The 23,030-nt window shown below is 40.0% G+C and overlaps 1 protein-coding gene across 6 annotated transcripts in view; it reads right to left on the bottom strand.

The window, feature by feature from the left end:
• The window catches only part of CASS4 (Cas scaffold protein family member 4), a 28,521-nt gene that overhangs the window by 5,161 nt on the left and 330 nt on the right, over window positions 1-23,030 (bottom strand). For 2 of the 6 annotated variants that reach the window (XR_006176411.2, XM_008172491.4), the window contains exons 1-5: window positions 18,920-19,058; window positions 7,639-7,722; window positions 6,971-7,402; window positions 2,943-3,047; window positions 2,314-2,463 (exon numbers count right to left, since the gene is read on the bottom strand). Coding sequence is in view for 5 of the 6 variants with exons in the window: in XM_008172491.4 (XP_008170713.2) it covers window positions 2,314-2,463; window positions 2,943-3,047; window positions 6,971-7,402; window positions 7,639-7,674 (723 nt within the window). In the remaining variant the exon portion in view is untranslated. Of the gene's footprint in view, window positions 1-2,313; window positions 2,464-2,942; window positions 3,048-6,970; window positions 7,403-7,638; window positions 7,723-18,919; window positions 19,250-23,030 lie in introns of those variants that run through there. The other 4 variants (XM_005284200.4, XM_042858367.2, XM_005284198.5 and 1 more) reach the window with 4 other exon arrangements.

Here is a 23,030-nt window from a genome sequence, read left to right as displayed (position 1 = left end):
GGTAGTGGGGAGGGAGTTCAAGATGCAACAGGAGTATGCAGTCGCTGGGCACAATTGCAGAGTCTGTGGTTTGCCAAGGTTTCCAGGGGTGCAAGACACCCTCACAAGTGGCAGGGAAGAGGTGGATCCCTGACTTTCCCCTCTTCATTGGTCCATGCAGCTGGCCAGATATACAAGGCATGGGCAAGCTGCACCTCTAATGGCTCCCCTGAACAATGGGATGCTCACTGAGACACAATCCCTCCCAGAGTTTAAGCTGGGGTGTGCCGCTTCACACTACCCCCAAAGCAAGCCAGTGTCCACTCATCACGACTGAGCCTACAGTTTTCACTTTTCACCCAAGGATCTCAAAATGCTTTACAAATACTGGTGAAGTCTCACCACATCCCCATGAGGTGTAAGTATTACGTATTTAAAATTCAAGTATCAGAGGGGTAGCCGTGTTAGTCTGAATCTGTAAAAAGCAACAGAGGGTCCTGTGGCACCTTTGAGACTAACAGAAGTACTGGGAGCATAAGCTTTCGTGGGTAAGAACCTCACTTCTTGCATCTGTTGTATTTAAAATTGTAAGTTCTTTGGAACATGGATCTCATTATCTATTTGGCTATCCTTGTAAAGCTCCCAGCACAGTTTTTGGCATGATACAATTATTATTAATAATAATATAATTCCTATTTTTAAGTGGATACACTGTGATACACGTAGATTAGGTGTCTTGCCCAAGGTTGTGCATGAGTCATTGGCAGAGCGATAGCCACTAGATCACATTCTCTTCTTACAATACAATGCAAGTTATTTGTTTCTGCTTTAAGGTTACAAACATGCAGATATTCAAGAATATAAGAATCTGACATCTGTTTTACTTACCAAATAGTTCCTTGAGTCACCTTTTTTGGTGACAAATGTCACTTTAAATATAGTAAGCAAACAAATACAATGATAGTTCCATCTCCAGCAGATATCCAGTATAACTAGTCTCATTTCTTACTTTAAACTTACTTAATATTAAAAATAAAAAATCTACCAAATGTGGACTAGATTAAATTACTATAAAATGGATGCACAACTGGCTGAAAAACCACACTAAAAGAATAGTTATCAATGGTTCACTGTACAACAGGGAGGATATATCTATTGGGGTCCTGTGGGAGTCTGTTTTGGGTCAAGTACTATTCAACATTTTCATTAATGACTTGGATAATGGAGTGGAGAATATGCTTACAAAATTTGCAGATTACATCAAGACAGGAGGTGTTGCAAGTACTTTGGAGGACAGGTTTAGAATTCAAAATGACCTTGACAAATTGGAGAATTGATCTGAAATCTATAAGATTAAATTCAATACAAGAAAATGCAAAGTGCACTTAAGAAAGAAAAAAAGCACAAATACAAAAAGAGGAAATACAAAAACGGCTAGGTAATACTAATGTAGAGAAGGATTTGGGGAGAGGGTTATAGTGGATCACAAATTGAATGTGAGTCAACTATGTAATGGAGTTGCAAAAAAAGGCTAGTACTCTGGGGTGTATTAAAGGAGCATTGTGTGTAAGACTTGGGAGGTAATTGTCATGCTCTACTCTACTGGAGTATTGTGTCCAGTTTGGGGCACCACACATTAAGAAACATGAACAAAATGGAGAAAGTCCAGAGGAGAGAAACAAAATGATAAAAGATTTAGAAAACCTGATCTATGGGGAAAAGTTTAAAAAATGGGTATGTTTAGACTTGAGGAAAAAAAGACCAAGGGGGGGACTTGATAACAGTCTTCAAATATGTTAACGGCTGTTATAAAGAGGACTGTGATCAACTGTTCTCCATGTCCTCTAAAGGTAGGAAAAGAAATAATGGGCTTAATCTGTAGCAAGGGAAATTTAGGTTAGATATTAGGAAAAACTTTCCAACTATAAGGACAGTTAAGTTCTGGAATAAGTTACCAAGGGAGTTGGTGGAATCCCCATCACTGGAGTTTTTTAAAAACAGGTTAGACAAACACCTGTCAAGGATCATCTATGACAGGTGTACGTGGCCCTGTCTCAGCACAGGGGGAGGGACTAGATACCTCAAGGTCCCTTCCAGTCCTACATGTCTATGGTTCTATGATATTAAAGAAATGTAACATTCAAGTAGTGCTGTTTTTATGTTTATTCTTCTTAGCAGATTGAAGGCACTTAACTATTGTGCCGGTGCCCCACCTCACATCAGAGGCATGTACAGCATATTAGATTAACCATACACCTTTTCATGTGTTCTGCTGTATGAGTGTGACGGTATTAATGAGAGACTATTCTCTGCCATTCAGTGAGTAACACTTACACTGCTCCCTGGAGGGTCTTGCTGGACATAGATTTCTGCCTTTTCCGAGCTGGATGGGATGTCATAAAGCTGTTGCCGCTCTTCCTGGATATATTCTTTGGAGGGGATCGGTATAGAGCCCTTTCTGGCTGTGGGTGGAGTGGCACACCTCTAATAAAATACAAAAGTAAGGTTGACTTAAATACTGTTTATCATAGCACCAACTTGAAGACTTAGGGACATAACTGCCTTGAGTTCTTGCAGGTATTCTGTGTGTGTACTCAGAGCAGGATACAGTTCTTAGACTCTACTGGAGTGGACTGTTGAATAAAATCATAATGCTGTAGGGAGGGGAGATGGGCACTAGGTGGCGCAGTTGGATGTTACACTTAATTTTTGAAGATTTGGATCCAAATATATTATTTTAAAAAATCTATCAAATTTAAAAGAGAATCAGATTCTTATCGGTTTTTTAAACTTTCCTATAGAATTCCCTACCAATCTTTATAGCAGAGTTCAAACAATAAATGAATAGAAAAGTTATAATTTACTTTTAAATTTTCTAGCACTGTTGCATATGATAAGGAACTCAGAAGTCCTGAATTCCAGTCCCACTTGATGGACATATTCAGCGACATGACAAGACTCACCTGAGTGAATAAGGCCACCCGGTGTTGTGGTGATGGAACATCATAAGCCTCATTTTTTATATATGGTATGGAGGCCTGAGATGCTGTGGGAAGAGTAAACCGGTGCTTGAGGGGGGAAGAAAAGAAGAATGTAATGAGAAAGTTGAAGTGATCTTAGGGCATCTGTGAGAATGTAATGAGTCTGATGGCCATTGCTGGAAGAATTCCTTTTGGGGGTGTTAATTAAAAAGCTTCTGTCAAATATTCACTGACCCTAAACTTGAAAACTGCTCATTGTCTACCTATTAAACAGACAGGGTTTATTTTTCCTATAAATCCTCTTTACTAGTATTTCCACTCTATTTCAGAGATGAATTATTGATAGATTAAAGGCATTCTGCCTCACATATAGCCCAGGAAATAGAAAAGATGTGTAGTGAATCTATCCTGATCCAGATACCAACCAGATCTTTTGGCTCCCAAAAAGTAGAACAACTGAAAAGAAGTCCATGGGGTTTCTACTCCACCTTTCCTATGGTACAGGAATGTAAGAACATAAGAACGGCCTTACTGGGTCAGACCACTGGTCCATCTAGCTAGTTTCCTGTCTTCCGACAGTGGCCAATGCCAGGTGCCTCAGAGGGAATGAACAGAACAGGTAATCATCAAGTGATCCATCCTCTGTCGCCCATTCCCAGCTTCTGGCAAACAGAGGCTAGGGACACTTCAGAGCATGGTTTTGCAAGACATCTGAAATGAGATTATAGTGGGTGGTAGCACCACTATTATTAAAGTATATGGTACGATAAAGGAGGTTGGACTTCTCTCAGAAGAAGCAAGTCTGTTGTTCTCACCTCTTTCTCTGGTCCTGTCCAACTCCTAGAGCACATGAGCCTAATGAGGGTGCTCTAATGCATAGACCAGTTACAGATTTATTTCATTCTTTGCTTGAAACATTGTTTTAAGAGGCATAGGAATGAAAATACCGCCATGACTGGAGGCTGTGGATATGTTTAGTTAAAATGCTAGCAGACTGCTAATAGATACGAGCACTGGGGAAAGGATTTTTCACTCACTCCGAAACCACCCTGAATTTTGTCTATTCAGCAATGAGATGCCCTTGGGACTGCACAGTGGGTCTATAAATAAACCATTGCAACACCAAATTTCTGACCAGAAGGAGCTTCTACTGAAGCTTTATGTTGCAATAAGCCATTTAAGAATGAGAGGCAGTGTTCTTCTTCACCATATTAACAATCACACCCACCAAATTCAGAGCAATGTGGCGGAAGGACATATTGTGTGGCGGAAGGACAAGGCCCCAGCTTTTTATCTCCCTGTTTCATATTTGAGAAAGGCCTGGCTGACTGAAACGTTGGTTTCTTGTAAGGACAGGAAATAAATAAATGAACATGAATTCTGTTATTATTCTGCAAAAGGAGCCATCTGTCTTACAAACCTTCTACACTGACAGAACTATAAGAGAACAGGCTTTCTTTTTCTGCGCAGAGTAGGTAAGAAGATAAGTAGAGTCCAGCTAAAAGGTTCTGGTTTGGCCCAAACCTACTTTCACATACAGACAATCTTATTTGGTTGATAGTAAAATGTGAATTAGTGAATATCACACTCTATTACCAGATTTGCTACAGAAAAGAAATCGCTTTGCATATTTTCAGGATCAGGCAGACTAAGACAACAAATGGCTGAAATTTTTATTGGACGAGAAGTAACAAAATTACAAGCTTTAAAATGTAGGTGGAGCATGCACACAGGTTTTTTCAGAGGGGCTTATTTTTTTCAATCAGAGTCCCTCAAAGACTGAGTAGCTTCACCCAGCTGCTGAGAGAACAGCTGAACATGTCAGAAGATATGCCAGTTGTCCCATACCATGTACATGGGGTAATCTAGGATACTTCAATTTGTACTGCTGCACTCAGATGGGCTGTCTACTTCTACACCTTTAAATGCGTGTGTATGTGTGGCTGTTGACTCCTGTGGTACAGTTGTTCTTTGTAGTAGCAACTGTGATGTAGCTCAGGCAAACCTGAAAGTGTAAATATTAGAAACATCTTAAAGATTTTAAAGTATTTTTCTTTCCTTGTTAAAGAAAACAGTTATAGCTGAACAAGGTAGATACAACATATAACATAGCAGCTTAGCAGGTATCACAGGGCAACAGTATAGATAGATAGATGGCTTTGCTTGCTATCTATCTATCTATCTAACTCTCAGCTTGTGCTCCTAATTCAATAGAAAATGGGTATGTGACAATTTCAGGGCCTGTTTTTTTTAAAAGTTGGAGGCACAATTGCATATGCAAAATGTTCGTGAGATGTCATACCCAATTTGTGTATGCCTTCTTTGTAATTAGGTGCATAGATCAGGTCATTGCCTGTGCAGATCAGGTCATTGCCTGTGCAGAAGGCTAATTATGTTCCTTTGAACATTCAGTTACACAGTTTGATTGTGCAATTATGGTAATCACCCATGAAAACTGGAAGTGCTATTTTGAAAAAATGGACCTCAATCTCCATGGCTACACTAAGTTCACTTGGTTTTTCAGCATCTGTTCACCAGGTAATACATAGAGCAACACTGTTGTCACTGTATCTTTCCTTTTGATGCAAAGGTAGGGAAGATGGCTAAAGGAGGTAAATGGAGTGAAATGATGGCCTACAGTAAATGATTAGATGAATATCCTGCATCCTTTATAGACTGACTTAATATTTAAGTCTCTGCCTTAGATCATTTAACCTTTGTAACATACGTTTCATTTAGGGCAGGGGTTCTCAAACTGGGGGTCAGGACTCCTCAGGGGGTCGTGAGGTTATTACATGGGGGGGTCGCGAGCTGTCAGCCTCCACCCCAAACCCCGCTTTGCCTCCAGCATTTATAATGGTGTTAAATATATTAAAAAGTGTTTTTAATTTATAAGGGGGGTCACACTCAGAGGCTTGCTATGTGAAAGGGGTCACCAGTACAAAAGTTTGAGAACTAATTTAGGGGATGGTTAATGTGAAGCTCCCATATCCAAGGCCCCATGAGCCTGTGAGACAAAACATAAAGTAAAATAAACTGTAGTGAACTGCACTGATAAATCCCTGCTATTACTGCTCATTTTTAATTAGGAAGGCCTCTGAGGCAATTCTTTGTTACAGGGACGGCAGTTTTCAACTGCCTATGTTAGGGCACTCTATTCACATTTAATAAAAATAATATTGGCACTTATACGGGCTGTTGGAGCACCTGAGTATTGATGGGATCACCCAAATGTGAACTGGGTAATCATGCATCCAGGCCTAAAGAAAGCGTGAGCAGAGAAAGAGAGGGTATCTCACTGAGAAGCTGCAACAAGGGAGCAGTTTTGAAGTGACTCCTGAAATGGATAGGGAGTCAATGGAGTTGTCTGGAGAAGGAGGTGACCTGGTGCATGAGAAGACTGGCAGCAGCGTTTTGAACTTGTTGAAGAACTGGGACGTGGAGAGACTAAAGGGAAGAGAGTTGCAGCATCTCAGTGAGAGAAGATGGCAGTCTGACTGAGAAGTTCTATAACCACATTGTTACAAATTATCTTCTATAAGTGTCAAAACCCCACAAATGTGAAGAAATGTGTGTCTGTGCCTCAACCACTGAAGTATGAAGCTCTGGAATTTTATAGCTTAAGGAGTTTTAAGCAATTTTGTAAGATCCATAAATCTCTATATTCCACCCAAAGCAGTTATTATATTCCTCTTCACTTCCTGTCCTAAATGGTTGGGCATTATATAGCTGCTACTTACTGTCACGGAGGTGGCTGTATTTCGGCAGGGGCTGATGTGATTCCAGGGATGACTATATGAGTTTTATAGGAATATTTCCTATAGAATGCTATGAATGTATAACAGTATTTATTCAAGTCGCCTAAACAAAGCATAATTTACTTGACTGACTTCACTGCAACTTTCAACTGAAATTCTCAAGTCCCTGAAAAAGTAAAAACCGTCAGGCTTCCCTTCCCCTCACTGGTATTTTCCAACACTTGGCACCTTAATACTTGCTTATATTCTTACCTGATTGGTTAGGCTTTGGGTCTTTTCACGGAATAATTGTGCAGCTAAAGCTGGCACCTGATATATTTCTTGAGTAGGTGGAGAAGAAACAGAAGAAGGAAGTGGCTTAATCCAACTGTCCATCCGTTCATACGTAGGTGACAATGTGGAAGACTTGGGAGCTGATGGGACCTGGTAGATATTTTGTTGACAGATGGGCAATTCCTGGGAATCATGCTCAGAGGAGAGAGACAACATGTCTGCCTGGGAACTAGCAAGGAGTTGGAGGCGATTAGCAGGAGCTAGGCCTTGTCTTCCATGGAGGGAACATTTCCACCATCCTTCACTCTCTAAGACATTCTGTTCAAGAACCGTTAGGATGTCTCCTTTGCGGAAGGCTAGCTCATCTGAACACTCAGCCTTGTTGTCATATAATGCTTTTGCCAAGGTATTCTAGAGAGGAAAAACAAATTTAAAAAACCACATGCAGTAACATTTGCACTGCTTGTATTATTCAGAAGTGTTATATGGAGCTACCAGATTAACATTTCTCAGCACCTAAATTCATGCAAATTCAAAACTGCTAATATTTATCCTAAGGGTCAGTTCTCAAGGCATTGGTTTTACGAAGTTAAACCTTTTGAACATATGCCTGCCATGTTTTAGTGTGTTACGGAAATAAATAATACCATAATAATACTTTGCTTTTCTCCAGCACCTTCCATCGGAGGATCTCAATGAAAACATGAATGATATAAGTCCCATGAACACCCCTGCAAAGTAGGAAAATATCATTAGCTGAGTTTTTCTGATAAGGGTACTAAGGCAGAAAGCTACTAAGGTTACACAGGAAGTCTGTGACAGAGTCAAGAATAGAACCCTCATCTCCTAACTTCTGTCTAATCAAGCTATCTATCTACAACTCTATCACATCTGGTATCTGAGTGCCTCACAGCTCTGAGTGTTAACCACATATCCATCCTCCCTCTCTTTTCATATAAAACACAATGCTGGAGGTGTTATTATTCATTTCCTTTCTTAGAGCCAGACATAAATGAACCACCTGGTAGTCACTACCCTGAGGATTTCAAGAAAATATCAAGAAAATAACCCAGCGGTTCTGGGTTATATAAATAATAAATATATATATATATAATCACCAGTGGCCAGTCTACACTAGCATTTTCCACCAGTGTTAGTACTGGGAGAGAAGCACCTGTGCCAGCATAGGGGTGGGGTGGGGTGGACAGAGATTTCCCTAAAGTATTCAGAGTAGGCAAGACCCCTGCTGGGAACATGAGATTAAGGAAATTTCAAATCAATGAGCATAATAACAGATCTGAGAATAATGATGCTGCTAGTTACTTTACTGGTGGAAGATAATCTCCACAAGATACTTATATGGCCCCCATTATGATAGCATCCAAGCATCTTCTCATGTATTTATCCTCACTGCACTTCCATTAGGTTAGGAAGTGCTATTAGCCACATATTATAGGTGGGAACTGAGGCATACGACACATTTGTGACAGAGCATGGACTTGAACCCGCATCTGCTAAGTCCTATACAAGCATACTAACCCAGTGAACTATGCTTCCACTCTATTTAATGTTTATAGTGATCACGTGTATGTGGCTAAACATGTTTTGTTCTTAGAACTCAGGTTTTTAGTAAGCAATTGATTTTACTATCATTAAACCAGCCAAAAGTAATAGCAAACGTGGTCTTCATCATTGGAGGCATTTTTGTACAATTTACTACAGCTGATGAAAGAATAAAAAAAAGTATGCACATACTATTTCCCATACATGGATTTATTTTCAGCTTCAAAATAAGATCAACCACTTTCTCCATGGAATGTGGATTAGGAAAAACAGTTTCTTATCCAGAAGTGCGAGTAATGTCCAAAGAGATAGCGTCTGCATTGGAAACATAATGCCTTGTATTTTTATCCAGCGCATTTGCCATAAAGCAACAGCTGGTTTGAAGTATCAGGAGAAGAAAATCAATTTGTCAGCTCAGCTGATAAAGCGGCCTGTTGTTGGTAGCATAAATTTCTTCATCGGGATGGCTTGGAACAATGGCCCTTTTATGATACATGGGTTTATCCACACATACTGCACTAGCAGCTGTCAGAGATGGACAGCAACAGTCCCACTTACCTTATGTCCTAGTTTGATTAAAATGCTCTTGTTGCCTTGTACGTGTCAGTCCCAAATTCTACTTTGACGATACCAAATGCTTGGGACCACATGTGTTTAAGTGAGACATTCTGTAATCTCATCATACAGTATAACCCAGAGAGGGATAGAGCATTTCACATTGTCACAATTGTGAATAAAGGCCAGATTTTCCTAGTATGGTTAGCAGTAATATTACAATAGCAGCGAGCGACTCCAACCAATGGTGGGGTCCCATTGTGCTATGCACTGTATAAACACACAGTAACAGACAGTCCCTGCCCCTAAGAGCTTGTGAACTAAATAGAAAGGATGGACAAAGGGAATATTTATATCATCATTTTGCAGATGGGGTGCAACTGAGGCATAGAGTAATTAAGTGACTTGTCTAAGCTCTCACAGGAAACCTGTGGCATAGCCAGGATATAAACCCAGATAAAGAAGGAGTTCCAAACTGGAGTGGTAAGCACAAGACCATCCTTCCTAGTTGCACCAATGCAAATGAGAGGTGATACCCATGGTATGACTTGAAAAGACATTTGACTATCAACCTATCTGTAGCTAATTATTTGTTGAGAAAACGCTATGGTAAGTATTTTTATGCCTGAGTCTGCAATTGCAGTATACATAAAACTATCTGATTTCAGAAGGGTTGAACGCACTTACAAGAAGTTTAAGCTTAGCCCATGTACTTCAGTAGGAATCTCTGCAAATAAGGACCACAAGTTATGGCCCATGTTATATGAATGTATGAAATAACAGTCACATCATCAGTGCTTCAGTGACACTCAAATGTGATTTCAGCAGGCATTTCTGGGGGAAATATGTCAAGTACTCTCTAATCTCCTTGCATAGGGATAGATGGGTCTCCTTCAACTGTAAATGTATGGGGCAAGACAACCCCACTATCAGAGATGACACTAAAGAATCCTTAATCCCCATCCTTTATTCTTGTATCTTAAAGTTCATTCTGCAGCAAAAAGTGTTACAGAAAAGTTTCATTAGACCTGTACCAATAAATGTTTCATCTGGTGAAGCATCATCAAGGTCCAATAATAACTAAGGGGGAACAAAAAATTAGTTGGAGGCTTAGCGAAAATGAGGCCTCATCTTCTTAAGTATAGGAGTCAGTTTGTCCCTTGATATACAGATATTGGCATTATTAATAAAAACTGCACATGGCCCAGAGTGTGTTATAACTTCTAAGCAAACATTCATAAATATGATTACCTATGTTCTGTGGCTAAATTAGATTTGAGAAGGCAGTCAGTTTGGAACAAATGAAAACAAAGATGCCTTTACATTGCATATATTGACGTGTGGACTTTGGTCCCAAGGGAAGTCATTGTGTCACAAATACCTTAATGAGATTTACAGAAGGGCAAAGAGTAATGTTATGTCCATTAATATAGCTATGTAACCTAGAGTGATACTAAGTTAAAGCCCGTGCTTCAGGGAATATGATCAGCACCATGGAGGTCAGGAGCCAATTCCTTTCTATCCCCCTATTCTGCATTGTACAATCAGGAGATAATATAGGATTTCTTCCTGTGCCTCTCCTCTGGAGCATAGGTACTGGCCACTGCTGGAAGTCTGATTCCAGATTAGAGAGACCAGCAATCTGATTGGTATAATAAATCTTATGTTTGTAGGTGTTATTGTCTGCTCATCTGTTGGATGATATGATGTACGACAATTGTCACTGTATGTTCAAAAGGCATGGAAACTGCCTGAGTATATTAGTGAGGATTTTAGGCCTATTTGCCTTCACACTCATATTTGAAGAGATTTTAGGAGCATGCAGAAACAGTTACGAAACCTTATAAATGTGCTACAACATTATTACCCAAATTCTAAATGTTTGTTAATTTACTGTTATTTTAACCTCCTGGCACCAATTCCTGCCATAAATTGTAAAGCATTTTGCATCTAGATCTTGTTGCGAAAACCCAACTTCCTCCCTTGAAAGGTTTCAGATTTCTGTGTATTTTCCGTGTTCCCAGTAATGAAGGACCAAGGGAAAACCACAACAGCATATTGTTACGCCAGCACCAGCAACACAAAGCCAGTGAGGTAGGTTGTTCTGCAATTAACCCTTGAGCTCCACAAAATAAAGAAAAAAGAACATTTTTGAAGGGCATAAAAATGGTAAATTGTATAGCTTTGCCTTTGTTCCATGCCTTGTGTTCTCCTTTGCCTATCTATTATTAAATATAGTAAGTACCTTTTTTTCCCCTCTCATTTCCTTTCTGATTATGGTGGTTAGTCATCATGACTCTCATAACTTTGACAGCTAGGAAGTGAGTGAATGAGCAGAATACTTTATGTAGTACCTTTTATCTAAGGAATCTATATTAGCTTTTAATATAGCTTTTAGCAGCTATATTATCATTACATATTATTTGTATCACAGTAATACTTTGGAGCCCCAGTCATGGGCCAGCACCTGAATGGGTGATGCACACACACTTTGAAAATCATTTGTAAGTAAATTTAGTACTGGTGAAACATGCTAGATTGGCAGACTAAAGCCCTCTGTAATACCCCTGTGAGGAAGGTATTATTTTACTAGTTTTATAGGTGACTAACTGAGGTACAGTGAGATTAAGAGAGTCACTGACAGAACCTGGCATAACACCAGGAGCCATCATTCCCTGGTCTTTGCTCTGCCATTCAGCAATACTCTCACAGCATAGAAAACTGCACTCAGGCCTTGGCTACACTTGCGGATTCACAGCGCTGCCGCGGCAACACTGTGAAGCGCGAGTGTAGTCGCGCCGCCAGCGCTGCGAGAGCTCTCTCGCGGCGCTGCAAGTACTCCATCTCTCCGAGGGGAATAGCTTGCAGCGCTGCGAGCGAGCGTGCAGCGCTGCAGGCGCTGATTACACTAGCGCTTTACAGCGCTGCACTCGCTGCGCTCAGGGGGGGGTGTTTTTTCACACCCCTGAGCGCAGCAAGTGCAGCGCTGTGAATTGCCAGTGTAGCCAAGGCCTCAGATCCTCCATTCTCTGATTTACATTTACTCTGAGAAGCATAGTGAATTACTAAGCAGCCATTGGTTGCTCAAGTTCAGGGGTCGGCAGCCTTTCAGAAGTGGTGTGCCGAGTCTTCATTTATTCACTCTAATTTAAGGTTTCGCATGCCAGTAATACATTTTAACCTTTTAGAAGGTCTCTTTCTATAAGTCTATAATATATATAAATAACCTATTGTTGTATGTAAAGTAAATAAGGTTTTTAAAATGTTTAAGAAGCTTCATTTAAAATTAAATTAAAATGCAGAGCCTCCTGGACTGGTGGCCATGACCCGGACAGTGTGAATGCCGCTGAAAATCAGTTCGCGTGCCGAAGGCGGCATAGGTTGCCTACCCCTGCTCTAGTTGTTCCGAGATGCTTTACAATAAGACACTGACTCTTAAAAGAGCTCAGCCTGGTACCTGATTTTGTGCCCACAGTAACTGTGTGCATAATTTTGTGGCTGCAAATAACTGCAGACCTATTTTATGAGATTTAAACATTTGACTACCTGATCTGCCAGTACAGTCAGGCTGCTAGATATTGATGTGTCATCAACGGTATCTGCAGTTATTTGCCCCAAGATTATTTGTGGGTGCAGAATTGGGGGCACCAAACTTGAGCTCATTTTTCAAAACCAGGCCCCAAATAGTCTTTCACACTTGCCTGGGACATGTGTAAAGACTCACTATCACAGGCCCTTTCTGTTACTTGAGCAGAAATGCTCCCGGAAGATTGTGTGTGTGTTTATTAGTCAATCATTCCCACGATCACTGAGACCTCTGTGGGCTGCTGGGATAAGAGATAGTTCTGCTCTGAGGCCAAAGAGAATTGCATTTTCTGTTTGTTACCAGAGAACCGGAAACTGGCTGTCTAACACCATCAGCCACACAATGCTGACAAGGCCAGCTGTATGCAGCTCTTGGGTAGTTTTATGTGATCTCTATACTTCTCTTTAATGCACACTTGAAATACTCAATGCACTATAAACACTAAAGCAGCAGAGATGAGATCAAAGTATTTTTCTCTGTGTTGTTTGTTGCTTCTTTAAAGGTCCCATCTTCCCTAAAAAGGCATATAGCAAGGACACAAACATTTTCCCATAAACCCCACTGCTACCATAAAAAGATAAAGGAACATGATTTATTAGAAACCAAGTACAACACTTCATGAAGGTACCTCAACAGATGATGTGTTAATCACTCCCAGCGTGAGGCAAATTTCAGATAGCCAATGAACGAATTTAGGCCTAGAAAGTGAACATCATCCCCAAGCTCCCTTTGAGAACTTATTTTCCTCTGAATACGTATGTATAACCCCTATTTATAACCACATGAGTTAATTACATAGTTTGAGGGGAGGAAAGTCACATTAAAGGCTGATAACGGAGATGGTTTAGCTGTCTAAAAGCAGCAGTTTTAGTTCCCTGGCAACACAAGTTAGAATCCTAGTTCAGTCAACACAACCTTTCACCTTTCTGAAAAGGTAAATTAAATTCTTCCTTATCACATAATGCACTTGATCAGACAAAATCTGAAAAGGTGAAGTTTTGCACAGATATAGGTCCCATGTTCTGCCTGGCTGCTAACCTCCACCCCCCAACCTGAAATGATTCATGGACGTGCAGTACAGAATTTGGGAAGCACTTTGGGATCCTTCAGGATGAAAGTTGCTGTGTAATTGTATGTTTATTAATGAAAAATAGTGGGAAATAATGTTGTTAAAAGTCCACAAAGCTGACAATGCAATTATTTAACCTCAAGTAGCTGTAGTTACATATAGAAAAACATGGCATATATTTATAAATAAAGAAAAAATGTTATTTTACAGCATGATATAGAATTAATATCTCCAAGAACTAAACGACACAAGCATGGTACAGAAAATAAAATCTAGTAGAAATATAAGCAAATGTCACTAGCAAAATATTGCATGTTACAGTAGTCAGCAAGGTTCTCAAAATGCCTGCATTTCACTTATGGGCACCTGAAAGTTGTATTTGAAAATTCTTATTAATTATTAATTTTATTATTTAATACAATCCAAAAGCATGATAGACATTTGACAGAATCTTAATTTCTAAAGAAAATGATTCCAAAGATTTTTTCCTTCTATTGTCTTTAGTTTGCCTTTTTTTAAATAGCTATTTAAAAAATCTGAACACAGATTTTTAGTCATGGGAATTCCTTCTGCAGATTGAGACTTACATTCTTAAAAGATGTTGTAGCCACACTTTGAGTGTCTTTTAAAACTTTTAAAGTACTCTTTAGTGCAGGAAAATATGACAAAATATTTGAGCAGAAGTAGAAGATACAATTAAAAGCTGTGGATAGTTTGCAAAACAATTATGTTGATGTATCAGTGACACGTCTTGGCATGTTTACTGAACTGTTTCCAGTTAATCTATTCACCTCTGAAAAGAGCTGAACAAATAAACAATCTCCACATGCCTTTTGAGATGTGGAATGAGGTTCCCAGATGAGTCCTTTTTAAATAGTAGTCTAAGTTAGGCCAATTTAACTTGACAAATTAAATTAACTGTAGACTGCCAACAGTTAAAATATACTAATACATGCAGAAGAAAAGAAAAAAAATCCTCAAATTGTCTGAAGTTTCCCTAAACATATGTGCCTTCATTCTGACTATGCCTGACCATTTTTTTTAATATATATATATGGAGATATACCTATCTCATAGAACTAGAAGGGACCTTGAAAAGTCATTGAGTCCAGTCCCCTGCTTTCACAGCAGTTTCACAACCCTGGGTTTAGGAGGCCAATAGTCAAACCACTGAGCTATCCCTCCCTCCTTGGTTTATTCTTGGTGTAGATGATGTGTAACATTTTTGGTGGCCCACAGATGATCTGAGATGCTTTCATTTCATCTGTTGGTCTGTTTGTGGTTAATGTAACTAGAAAATAGCAAAAACGTAGCAAGCATTAACTATTTGGCTTGATTTAACACTTGTTCCATAAACAGAAGTCGCATGTTTTTGCATATAGAAATTTTTCAGGATTGCATATAAATAAGTGTTTGAGAGCTAGGAATGGAGAGGAACACTATCTATTTTATTCTCTATGCAAAGGGTTATCTAACTGTTAGAGGACCACTTAGGGATCTAATTAACTGTTCATTTCCTGTTTTTTAGTGGTTTCAGTGTTACTGAACTCTTCTGGAAGGGCATGAGATACCACAAGGCAACCTTAGCTCTGCATTAATGAAGTGGTTTTTTGGTCAGCGAATCTAAGCATCAGGTTTACAATCCCAAGAACTAAAAATTTCAAATCCGGAAGGATCAGCTCAGCTCTTGGAAGGATGAAGATCTTACCAAACTGGAAAAAATTGGCTTCCATTCTATGGGTGGTACCTTTTGGAGGAGACTTTATACATGGAGTCCTGTTTCCTCAGTACTGTATTATGGGGAGTTGGTAGCTGATCCATAGTTAAGCTACCTTCCTACTATAAATCTATTTTTCAACCCTCCTCAAATTCCTTCCTTTCTCCCCCAAAACTGGTCAATTCCTGACTCCACTGAAGTCAATGGCAAAACTCCCATTGACTTCAATAGGGTCAAATTTCACCCTATTTCCCTAAAATTTCACATGCCACGAATTTTTCTAGGAAGTTGGGGATCAAAAATAATAAATGAGTTTTAAAAATACAATATATTTTTAAAATTCCCTGCACTTAACTTTTTGAAAACATTAATTCCCCCCCCCCCCCCCCATTTTTAAATGTATTTAATTAATTTATGTTTTGCCTCATTCTATCTCAAAATTGTCTTGGCCTAAAGACTCCAAATGTGTTGGCTTGCTGGCCATACTGAGGGTTAAGCAGCCTGTTAATATTTTAGGTATGTTTAGTGGGGAAATTACCAAGATTAGATCTCAAGACATATTGAGAGCTTCAGGTGGGTTGTACATACCCATCACTAAAGTAAGCAACAAAAAGGATTGACTGGAGCAGGGGTTCTCAACCTTTTTCTTTCTGAGGTCCCCCCAACATTCTATAAAAACTCCATGGCCCACCTGTGCCACAACTATTTTTCACCATATAAAACCCAGGTCCAGTGACAGGGGGTAGCAAGTTGGGCAATTGCCCAGGGCCCCATGCCATAGATAGCCCTGCAAAGCTAAGTTGCTCAGGCTTTGGCTTCAGCCCCAAGCGGCTGGGCTCGGGGTGGCGGGTCTCAGCCCCACACAGAGAGTCTTCAGCTTTCTGCCCTGGGCCCCAGTGAGTCTAACGCCTGCCCTGCTTGGCGGACCTTTCGAAACCTGCTTGTGGGCCCCCTGAATCCCTGTTTGAGAACCAGCCACTGGACTAGAGGATCATTAAAGGAGGGATATAGAAAAGAGGCACAGGAAAGATCTCTGTCCTTTGCCCAGCCAGGAAACTTTGCCACCCAATAGGAACTGGAAGACAACCTTGTTACTCTGCTTCATCCAAAGAGACTTTGTAAATTAAGGACTGTTTGTTTTCCCCCAACTTTAGCCCCTCTGAGTAAGCCATCCTCTCTCTGCCACTGTGCACTACACCTTTTAAAAGCTCAAGTTGTTAAAAAGTCTGGAAACTGAGCAGCAAAGGGATTTAGTCAGTGCTCTAATCCCATCTATTGTTTCCTTTATCGCCCACTGGATTTACAGGAAATTGATTTGCAGTAGTGACCTTATGCCATGTATCTAATCACAAAGGTTTCATTTTAGTTGTTGTTATATTTTCTTCCCCTTCATAGCATAATGGCAATTGCATGCTATCCCACAGGCTCATATGACATTTAAAATAGGATGACAGTGACTGTCTGAACTTGGTCAGAATTAAATTTGAAAGCCAAATAAAATAAAATGAAATTGGGGAAACAGGTTCATAGAAAACAATGAGGAATACATGTGGCACCTTAGAGACTAATTTTGCCTGTTCACAGTGAATCAGTAGCAGGATCAGGACTAGAAGCTAGATCTCCTAGCTCCCAGTGCCCTAATCCTTGACAGAGGTACCAGAAAATGTCAACGAAAAGAAAAAAAATTGTTAAATTCCCAAGTTTTTATTTAAAATTCCCCAAAGGCTTTGGTTTTCTGATTTCAAAATTTTAGGAAAGCAGGTACTTTTTGTGGACCTTTTCATTAAGTTGAAAACCTAGCTTTTCCACTTAAACAAACAAAAGCTGATGGAATTTTTTTGACCAGCCATAATCACTAAATCACACTTCCACCTACATGCAGAAAACATAATTAGAACACGTTGAAGCTGATGATGTTCGCATGCCACTTATGTGGTAATGAGGGGGAATTACCTCCTAAACTACAGTTGCCACAGGTCAGCTTTATTTGCTAGACAAAAACCAAACACAGAGTTTTCCAGTTTGGGGCAGTTCTTATCTTTCTGCACAAAGGAAACTAATGCTAGAAGAAGTCATTGCACCTGGCATCATGAGGTTAATAGAAAAATGTGGTCTGTGGAGTGCAGTCTTTTTAAAGCAGAGATCTGGTCATCTGGACAATGATGACTTCCCAGCTTGGCTGCTATATAACCTTGGGCAAACATTTAACTTCTCTGTGCCTCATGTTGCCCACTTATAAAATGTGGGAGCAAAATACTATTCACAAGATTTGCTGTGAGGATAAATCTTTGCAAAGTGTTTTCAGATAATCGGATGGAAGGAACACGTGCAAAGAATGTTCATGACTAATATCCGCGGTTCAGCTTTCTACGACTAATGTGGAGGCTCAATTTTGAAAATTACAACCTGGATCTCAAGCTGGACATCTTTAGATGCTGTTACAGCAAGCTGGTGTGTGCAGTGCTGAAAATCCAGACCAAAATATTAAGACACATTTATAACAGATATATGATCAACCTGGCGTGGGACTGTGTTGTTTTCCCATGAAAAAATGAGTGTATTCAAAACTTTCTAAAGACAAAAGGAATCATACTGGCTCTTTGCTCTTTTTCAGTTCAGTCATTACTGTAGAACAGGTTTCAGAGGCATAGCCGTGTTAGTCTGTATCAGCAAAAACAATGAGGAGGCACCTTAGAGACTAACAAATTGATTTGGGCATAAGCTTTCGTGGGATAGCCCACGAAAGCTTATGCCCAAATAAATTTGTTAATCTCTAAGGTGCCACAAGGACTCTTTGTTGTTTTTACTGCAGAACAGGATTTTATGATGTGTTCAGTCATTCTAGTGTATTTTGTCCTCTCTGCACAAATGTAACTCTGACTCATATTACTTAACATTTGTACATCAAGGGGAGAATCATCAGCCCATAGGTTGTATTTGAACAGTTCCATAAATGATACATTTATCTTCTACTACGCTGCACATACATTTGTATAGCTTCCCTCTTTTGAATGAGATCCAAAACGAAGATGAGATGCAATCACTTGTACTCATTAAAAATTCCATGGTAATTATGAAGGCACAATGGCCAATTAGACATCTAATAACCTGCCATTGTCATAAACATTGCTTACCAGTACAGCATATCACTGTATAATTCTTTACTTATAGAAGACTGAGTCAAACCTAACTTCTTTAGACAGAAATGTTTCCCCTCTTCTTGATAAAACAGAGTAGTGTTTTTGCAGATAACTATGGATTGCATGTTAAAAATTAAGATTGTATGTTACAAAGTATCATGTTAGGAACTAATAAACAGGAATAGAGCATGCTTTAAACAGAGATTGTAGCAGATGCAGATATACATTCCATATACATTCTCACAAAAATGAGATACCATTAAATAAAATACAGCAGAGGTAATAATTTAGTACTTACATTAACTTTCATCTTGTCTTTTCTCTATTATTCCATTACCTAAATGAGCACAATACACTCTCCCCTTCTCAAGTGAAGTTCTTCAGCTCAGACTGAAGTACGGTACGGTAAGGTTTGGCTCGAAGCCTGGGTATTAGACTTTCAGCCTACACCTCCCAGTGCTGGACTTGCTGTGAACCCTGCCGAGGGTGAAGTGAACAGCCACTGGGAATGAATGGAACTAATTACATAGTAAATTCTCTCTAACGTTACATGGCCTGCAGCTATGTCCATGCAAAAGAAGGAATGGCACTCGGTCAAGCCTCCAGGAAGAAAAGGCAGAAACCAAAATAGGAATTCTGACGTTGTAGTGCTATAAGAAGGTTCATGTGGACACTGCAGTGAAGCTAAAACAGATTAGTATATTTGGGGGCTTTTTCCCCAAGACAGTATCAGTTCTTCTTCCTCCTCAGTTTATATTTAAAAATACTTTGATTTTGAATTTTTCATGTTCCGGTCACTAGAAATGTCATGGCTCAGCAAGACCTTTACAGCTATATGAATCACTGCAGAAAAACCACATATTTTAAAGGCAGAGAATCTGAGAGAACAATGCTGAACAGTTCATGTTTAACATCTTGTGTTTTGTACAATTTTCAAAGGTTCCTTTATACAGAAGAGATCTTGCCTCCATTATTTTCCTTCCTCTTTCTACAATGAGTATGTTCCCTTTTTCTCCCCGAAACACTTTTATAATGAAAAACTGTGCCTGTGTCTTGTAGGGGGCAACAGTTGGATTTTTTTTATTTTTTTCCTCTAAATTTAACCTTTTGCACTTGGAGTGGACTTGGTAATGCAGAAACATCCAACCAACTTTTCTAGTCATGCAAAATGTCTGGTAAAATGAAGCTCACTTGCAACAAATTCTGATCCTTTTTAGGTGACAGGCATTGGGATTATCAGTTGTGAAAGTGCAAGAAGATAATTCAGCTCAGAGAAATTGCACAAATGTACCACCATAGACCATAGAATTTTTTAAAATATATTTTAGGAACAACAATGCAATCTGTTGCCACAGAGCTGCCTTAAAGGTGTAATAACTGACCACAAGACGACGACTCTGCTGAAGGAACCTTCAATAGCATATCGCCCGCTCAAGGCCTACGCTACTCCTCAGTTCCCTCCTATACTAGAGGGTCAGGTGATGTAAGGTAGAGAAAGAGAGAATGGCTCCAGATTCCATAACCCACATCTGCCTCTCGTTACCTAAAGTGCTTGGCAAGTAGTGTAAGTTAGGTTATTCTAACTTGCTGCTGGTGGCTGACTGGCTAGGGGCTGACAACCCAGGCTCCGGGACCACAAAGATAGCTTAAAATCCTTGCACAACACACAGCAGAGTCTGCGAGGTTGCTGTGGTTGCAAGGTCAGAGTATGCAAATACAATTCTAAGTGCTAGGTCAGGGGTTCTCAAACTGGGGGTCGGGACCCCTCAGGGGGTCACAAGTTGCATGGAGGGTTGTGAGCTGTCCACCCCAAGCCCTGCTTTGCCTACAGCATTTATAATGGTGTTAAATATATAAAAAAGTGTTTTTAATTTATAAGGGGGGTCTCACTCAGAGGCTTGCTATGTGAAAGGGGTCACCAGTGCAAAAGTTTGAGAACCACTACGCTGTGTTCTCCTTTGCAAGCTTGATCACTTACTTACAAGTATGCAGTTAAAAAAAGCGTGCGCACATACTGAGCATTTCTTAAAGAGAGAAATTTAAGAGTAAACTTAAGTATGTCTGACAGGAGCTTAGCTATGTGCATCTTTTAGTTCTCACTTCATGCTGCTGCTAGACAGGATCAACTTGGCAGCCACCCACCAGAACTCATTAATATAGGACGGGCCCCTGTGCTCATGCTGTGCTCCCCGCCCAACACTTTTTACTTTGTGTATATGCATATAGGACTCTGCACCTGCAGGGTGTATAATCAGCCCTCAATACATATTCAAAAAAATTAACAAGCTGTCCATTGAGCATGCTAATGCACTGGATTCCTTTACAGAAGCAATTTATCCTGCAAAACGGTGCTGGGGGGGGGGCAAAAGTTGCATGGAGGGTTGTGAGCTGTCCACCCCAAGCCCTGCTTTGCCTCCAGCATTTATAATGGTGTTAAATATATAAAAAAGTGTTTTTAATTTATAAGGGGGGTCTCACTCAGAGGCTTGCTATGTGAAAGGGGTCACCAGTGCAAAAGTTTGAGAACCACTACGCTGTGTTCTCCTTTGCAAGCTTGATCACTTACTTACAAGTATGCAATTAAAAAAAGCGTGCGCACATACTGAGCATTTCTTAAAGAGAGAAATTTAAGAGTAAACTTAAGTATGTCTGACAGGAGCTTAGCTATGTGCATCTTTTAGTTCTCACTTCATGCTGCTGCTAGACAGGATCAACTTGGCAGCCACCCACCAGAACTCATTAATATAGGACGGGCCCCTGTGCTCATGCTGTGCTCCCCGCCCAACACTTTTTACTTTGTGTATATGCATATAGGACTCTGCACCTGCAGGGTGTATAATCAGCCCTCAATACATATTCAAAAAAATTAACAAGCTGTCCATTGAGCATGCTAATGCACTGGATTCCTTTACAGAAGCAATTTATCCTGCAAAACGGTGCTGGGGGGGGGGGGGGGGGGCAAAAGTTGCTAATGGTTAGCGGTGGCAGTAATAACCATAGACCCTGGAGCTGGGGGGAGAGGAGGCACCCAGGCCATGGCCCTACCATTGTTTGGTCACATTGGAGGGGTGGGCATAGGGGCTCATGGGCAGGGCAAGTGTCAAGAAGCTGGTGGGGAGGGGGGGCTAAGAGGGGAAAAGGAGGGTCAGACATAGGTGCAAATCTACCTCCCCCGACACTCACACATTAAATAGTGCTCAGGAACCCTTGTTAACACTACTATTTAGTTTTCATCATAATGGGAATTTCTGCACAGCTAAAGCTGACAGCCACTGTGCTGCAGCTATAAAAGGACTCATTTTTTGCCCACTCATCTTGCCAAAGTGTTGCTATCTCAGAGTAAATTATAAAAAAATGATGTAAGGCCATTAAAATGACATTGCCCCAGAGTTGCTGGGATAATAGGAACCAATAGGTCAGTTAGCATTTTGCACCAGAATGGTTTCCTGATTTCTTACCATACTTCATCTCCAGAAGATGTGTATATTTGTATAAGGACAGTGTCAGGATTTACAAGTCAACTTGATACTGCTAAATTCAGTCAGCCACTGCTAAACTATTTTGACATCTGTGCCCAAAATATCATACCTGGAAATTTGCTAAATTGAAAACAAAAGTGTTAGGAGCCAAAGAGAGAGGTATAAGAGAACTTCTTAATATAGGAGTTTCAAAACATAAATGGGTCAAGTTTTCGTCTCACTAATAGAGAGGAAAATGTGTCCTATTGTCTTCTGATGGACTTAACATGGAATAAGAGATGTCAATTTTTTCAAATAGACCTTGACAGAAAACTTTGAACACAATAAATGTTCCATGTAAGTCGCATTGGGTGCTTTTCCTTATATTTCTGGTATCAACCTCCAATCCTCTTCCCCCCCCCCCCCCCCAATCATATTTACATTATCAAGGTCAAGAACATTGCACTGGGAGCCAAGAACACCAGCATTCTCTTTGACCCTGACACACACTGTGACTTTTTGCAAGTTATTTATATTGCAGTTGGACCCACATTTTGCTAGGTAGAGTACGAAACGCATAGACAAGTTCCCTACCCTGAAAAGCTTACAAACGGATTTTGTAAGTCTAATAAAAAAAACCCTCAGTAATTTAACTTATTTTTTATCCTGCCTGTAAAATAGGGAACTAACTTATCTACCTTACAAATGTGTTGAGTATTTAGTTAATAATAGCACATTATTATACCATCAAAGAGCTTTATGAGATGGTAATAAGAGAGGTGGTACCTTCAAGATAGAAGCTAGGGCTTACTTAACTTTTGTCAGTGTAATTAATGCTTATAAAATCTCTTAGGTTTCCTTTTACTCAGAGTACCATCCAAGGCGAAATTTCTTCAGACACCAATGACACTGCCACATTCAGGTCTCTAACAGCAGAAATACAGGCAAACA

This window comes from Chrysemys picta, chromosome 13 (assembly GCF_011386835.1).
Source record: "Chrysemys picta bellii isolate R12L10 chromosome 13, ASM1138683v2, whole genome shotgun sequence".
Classification (NCBI taxonomy): domain Eukaryota; kingdom Metazoa; phylum Chordata; order Testudines; family Emydidae; genus Chrysemys; species Chrysemys picta.
Note: the sequence above shows the minus strand (reverse complement) of the source record. Positions and strands in the feature narration are given on the sequence as shown.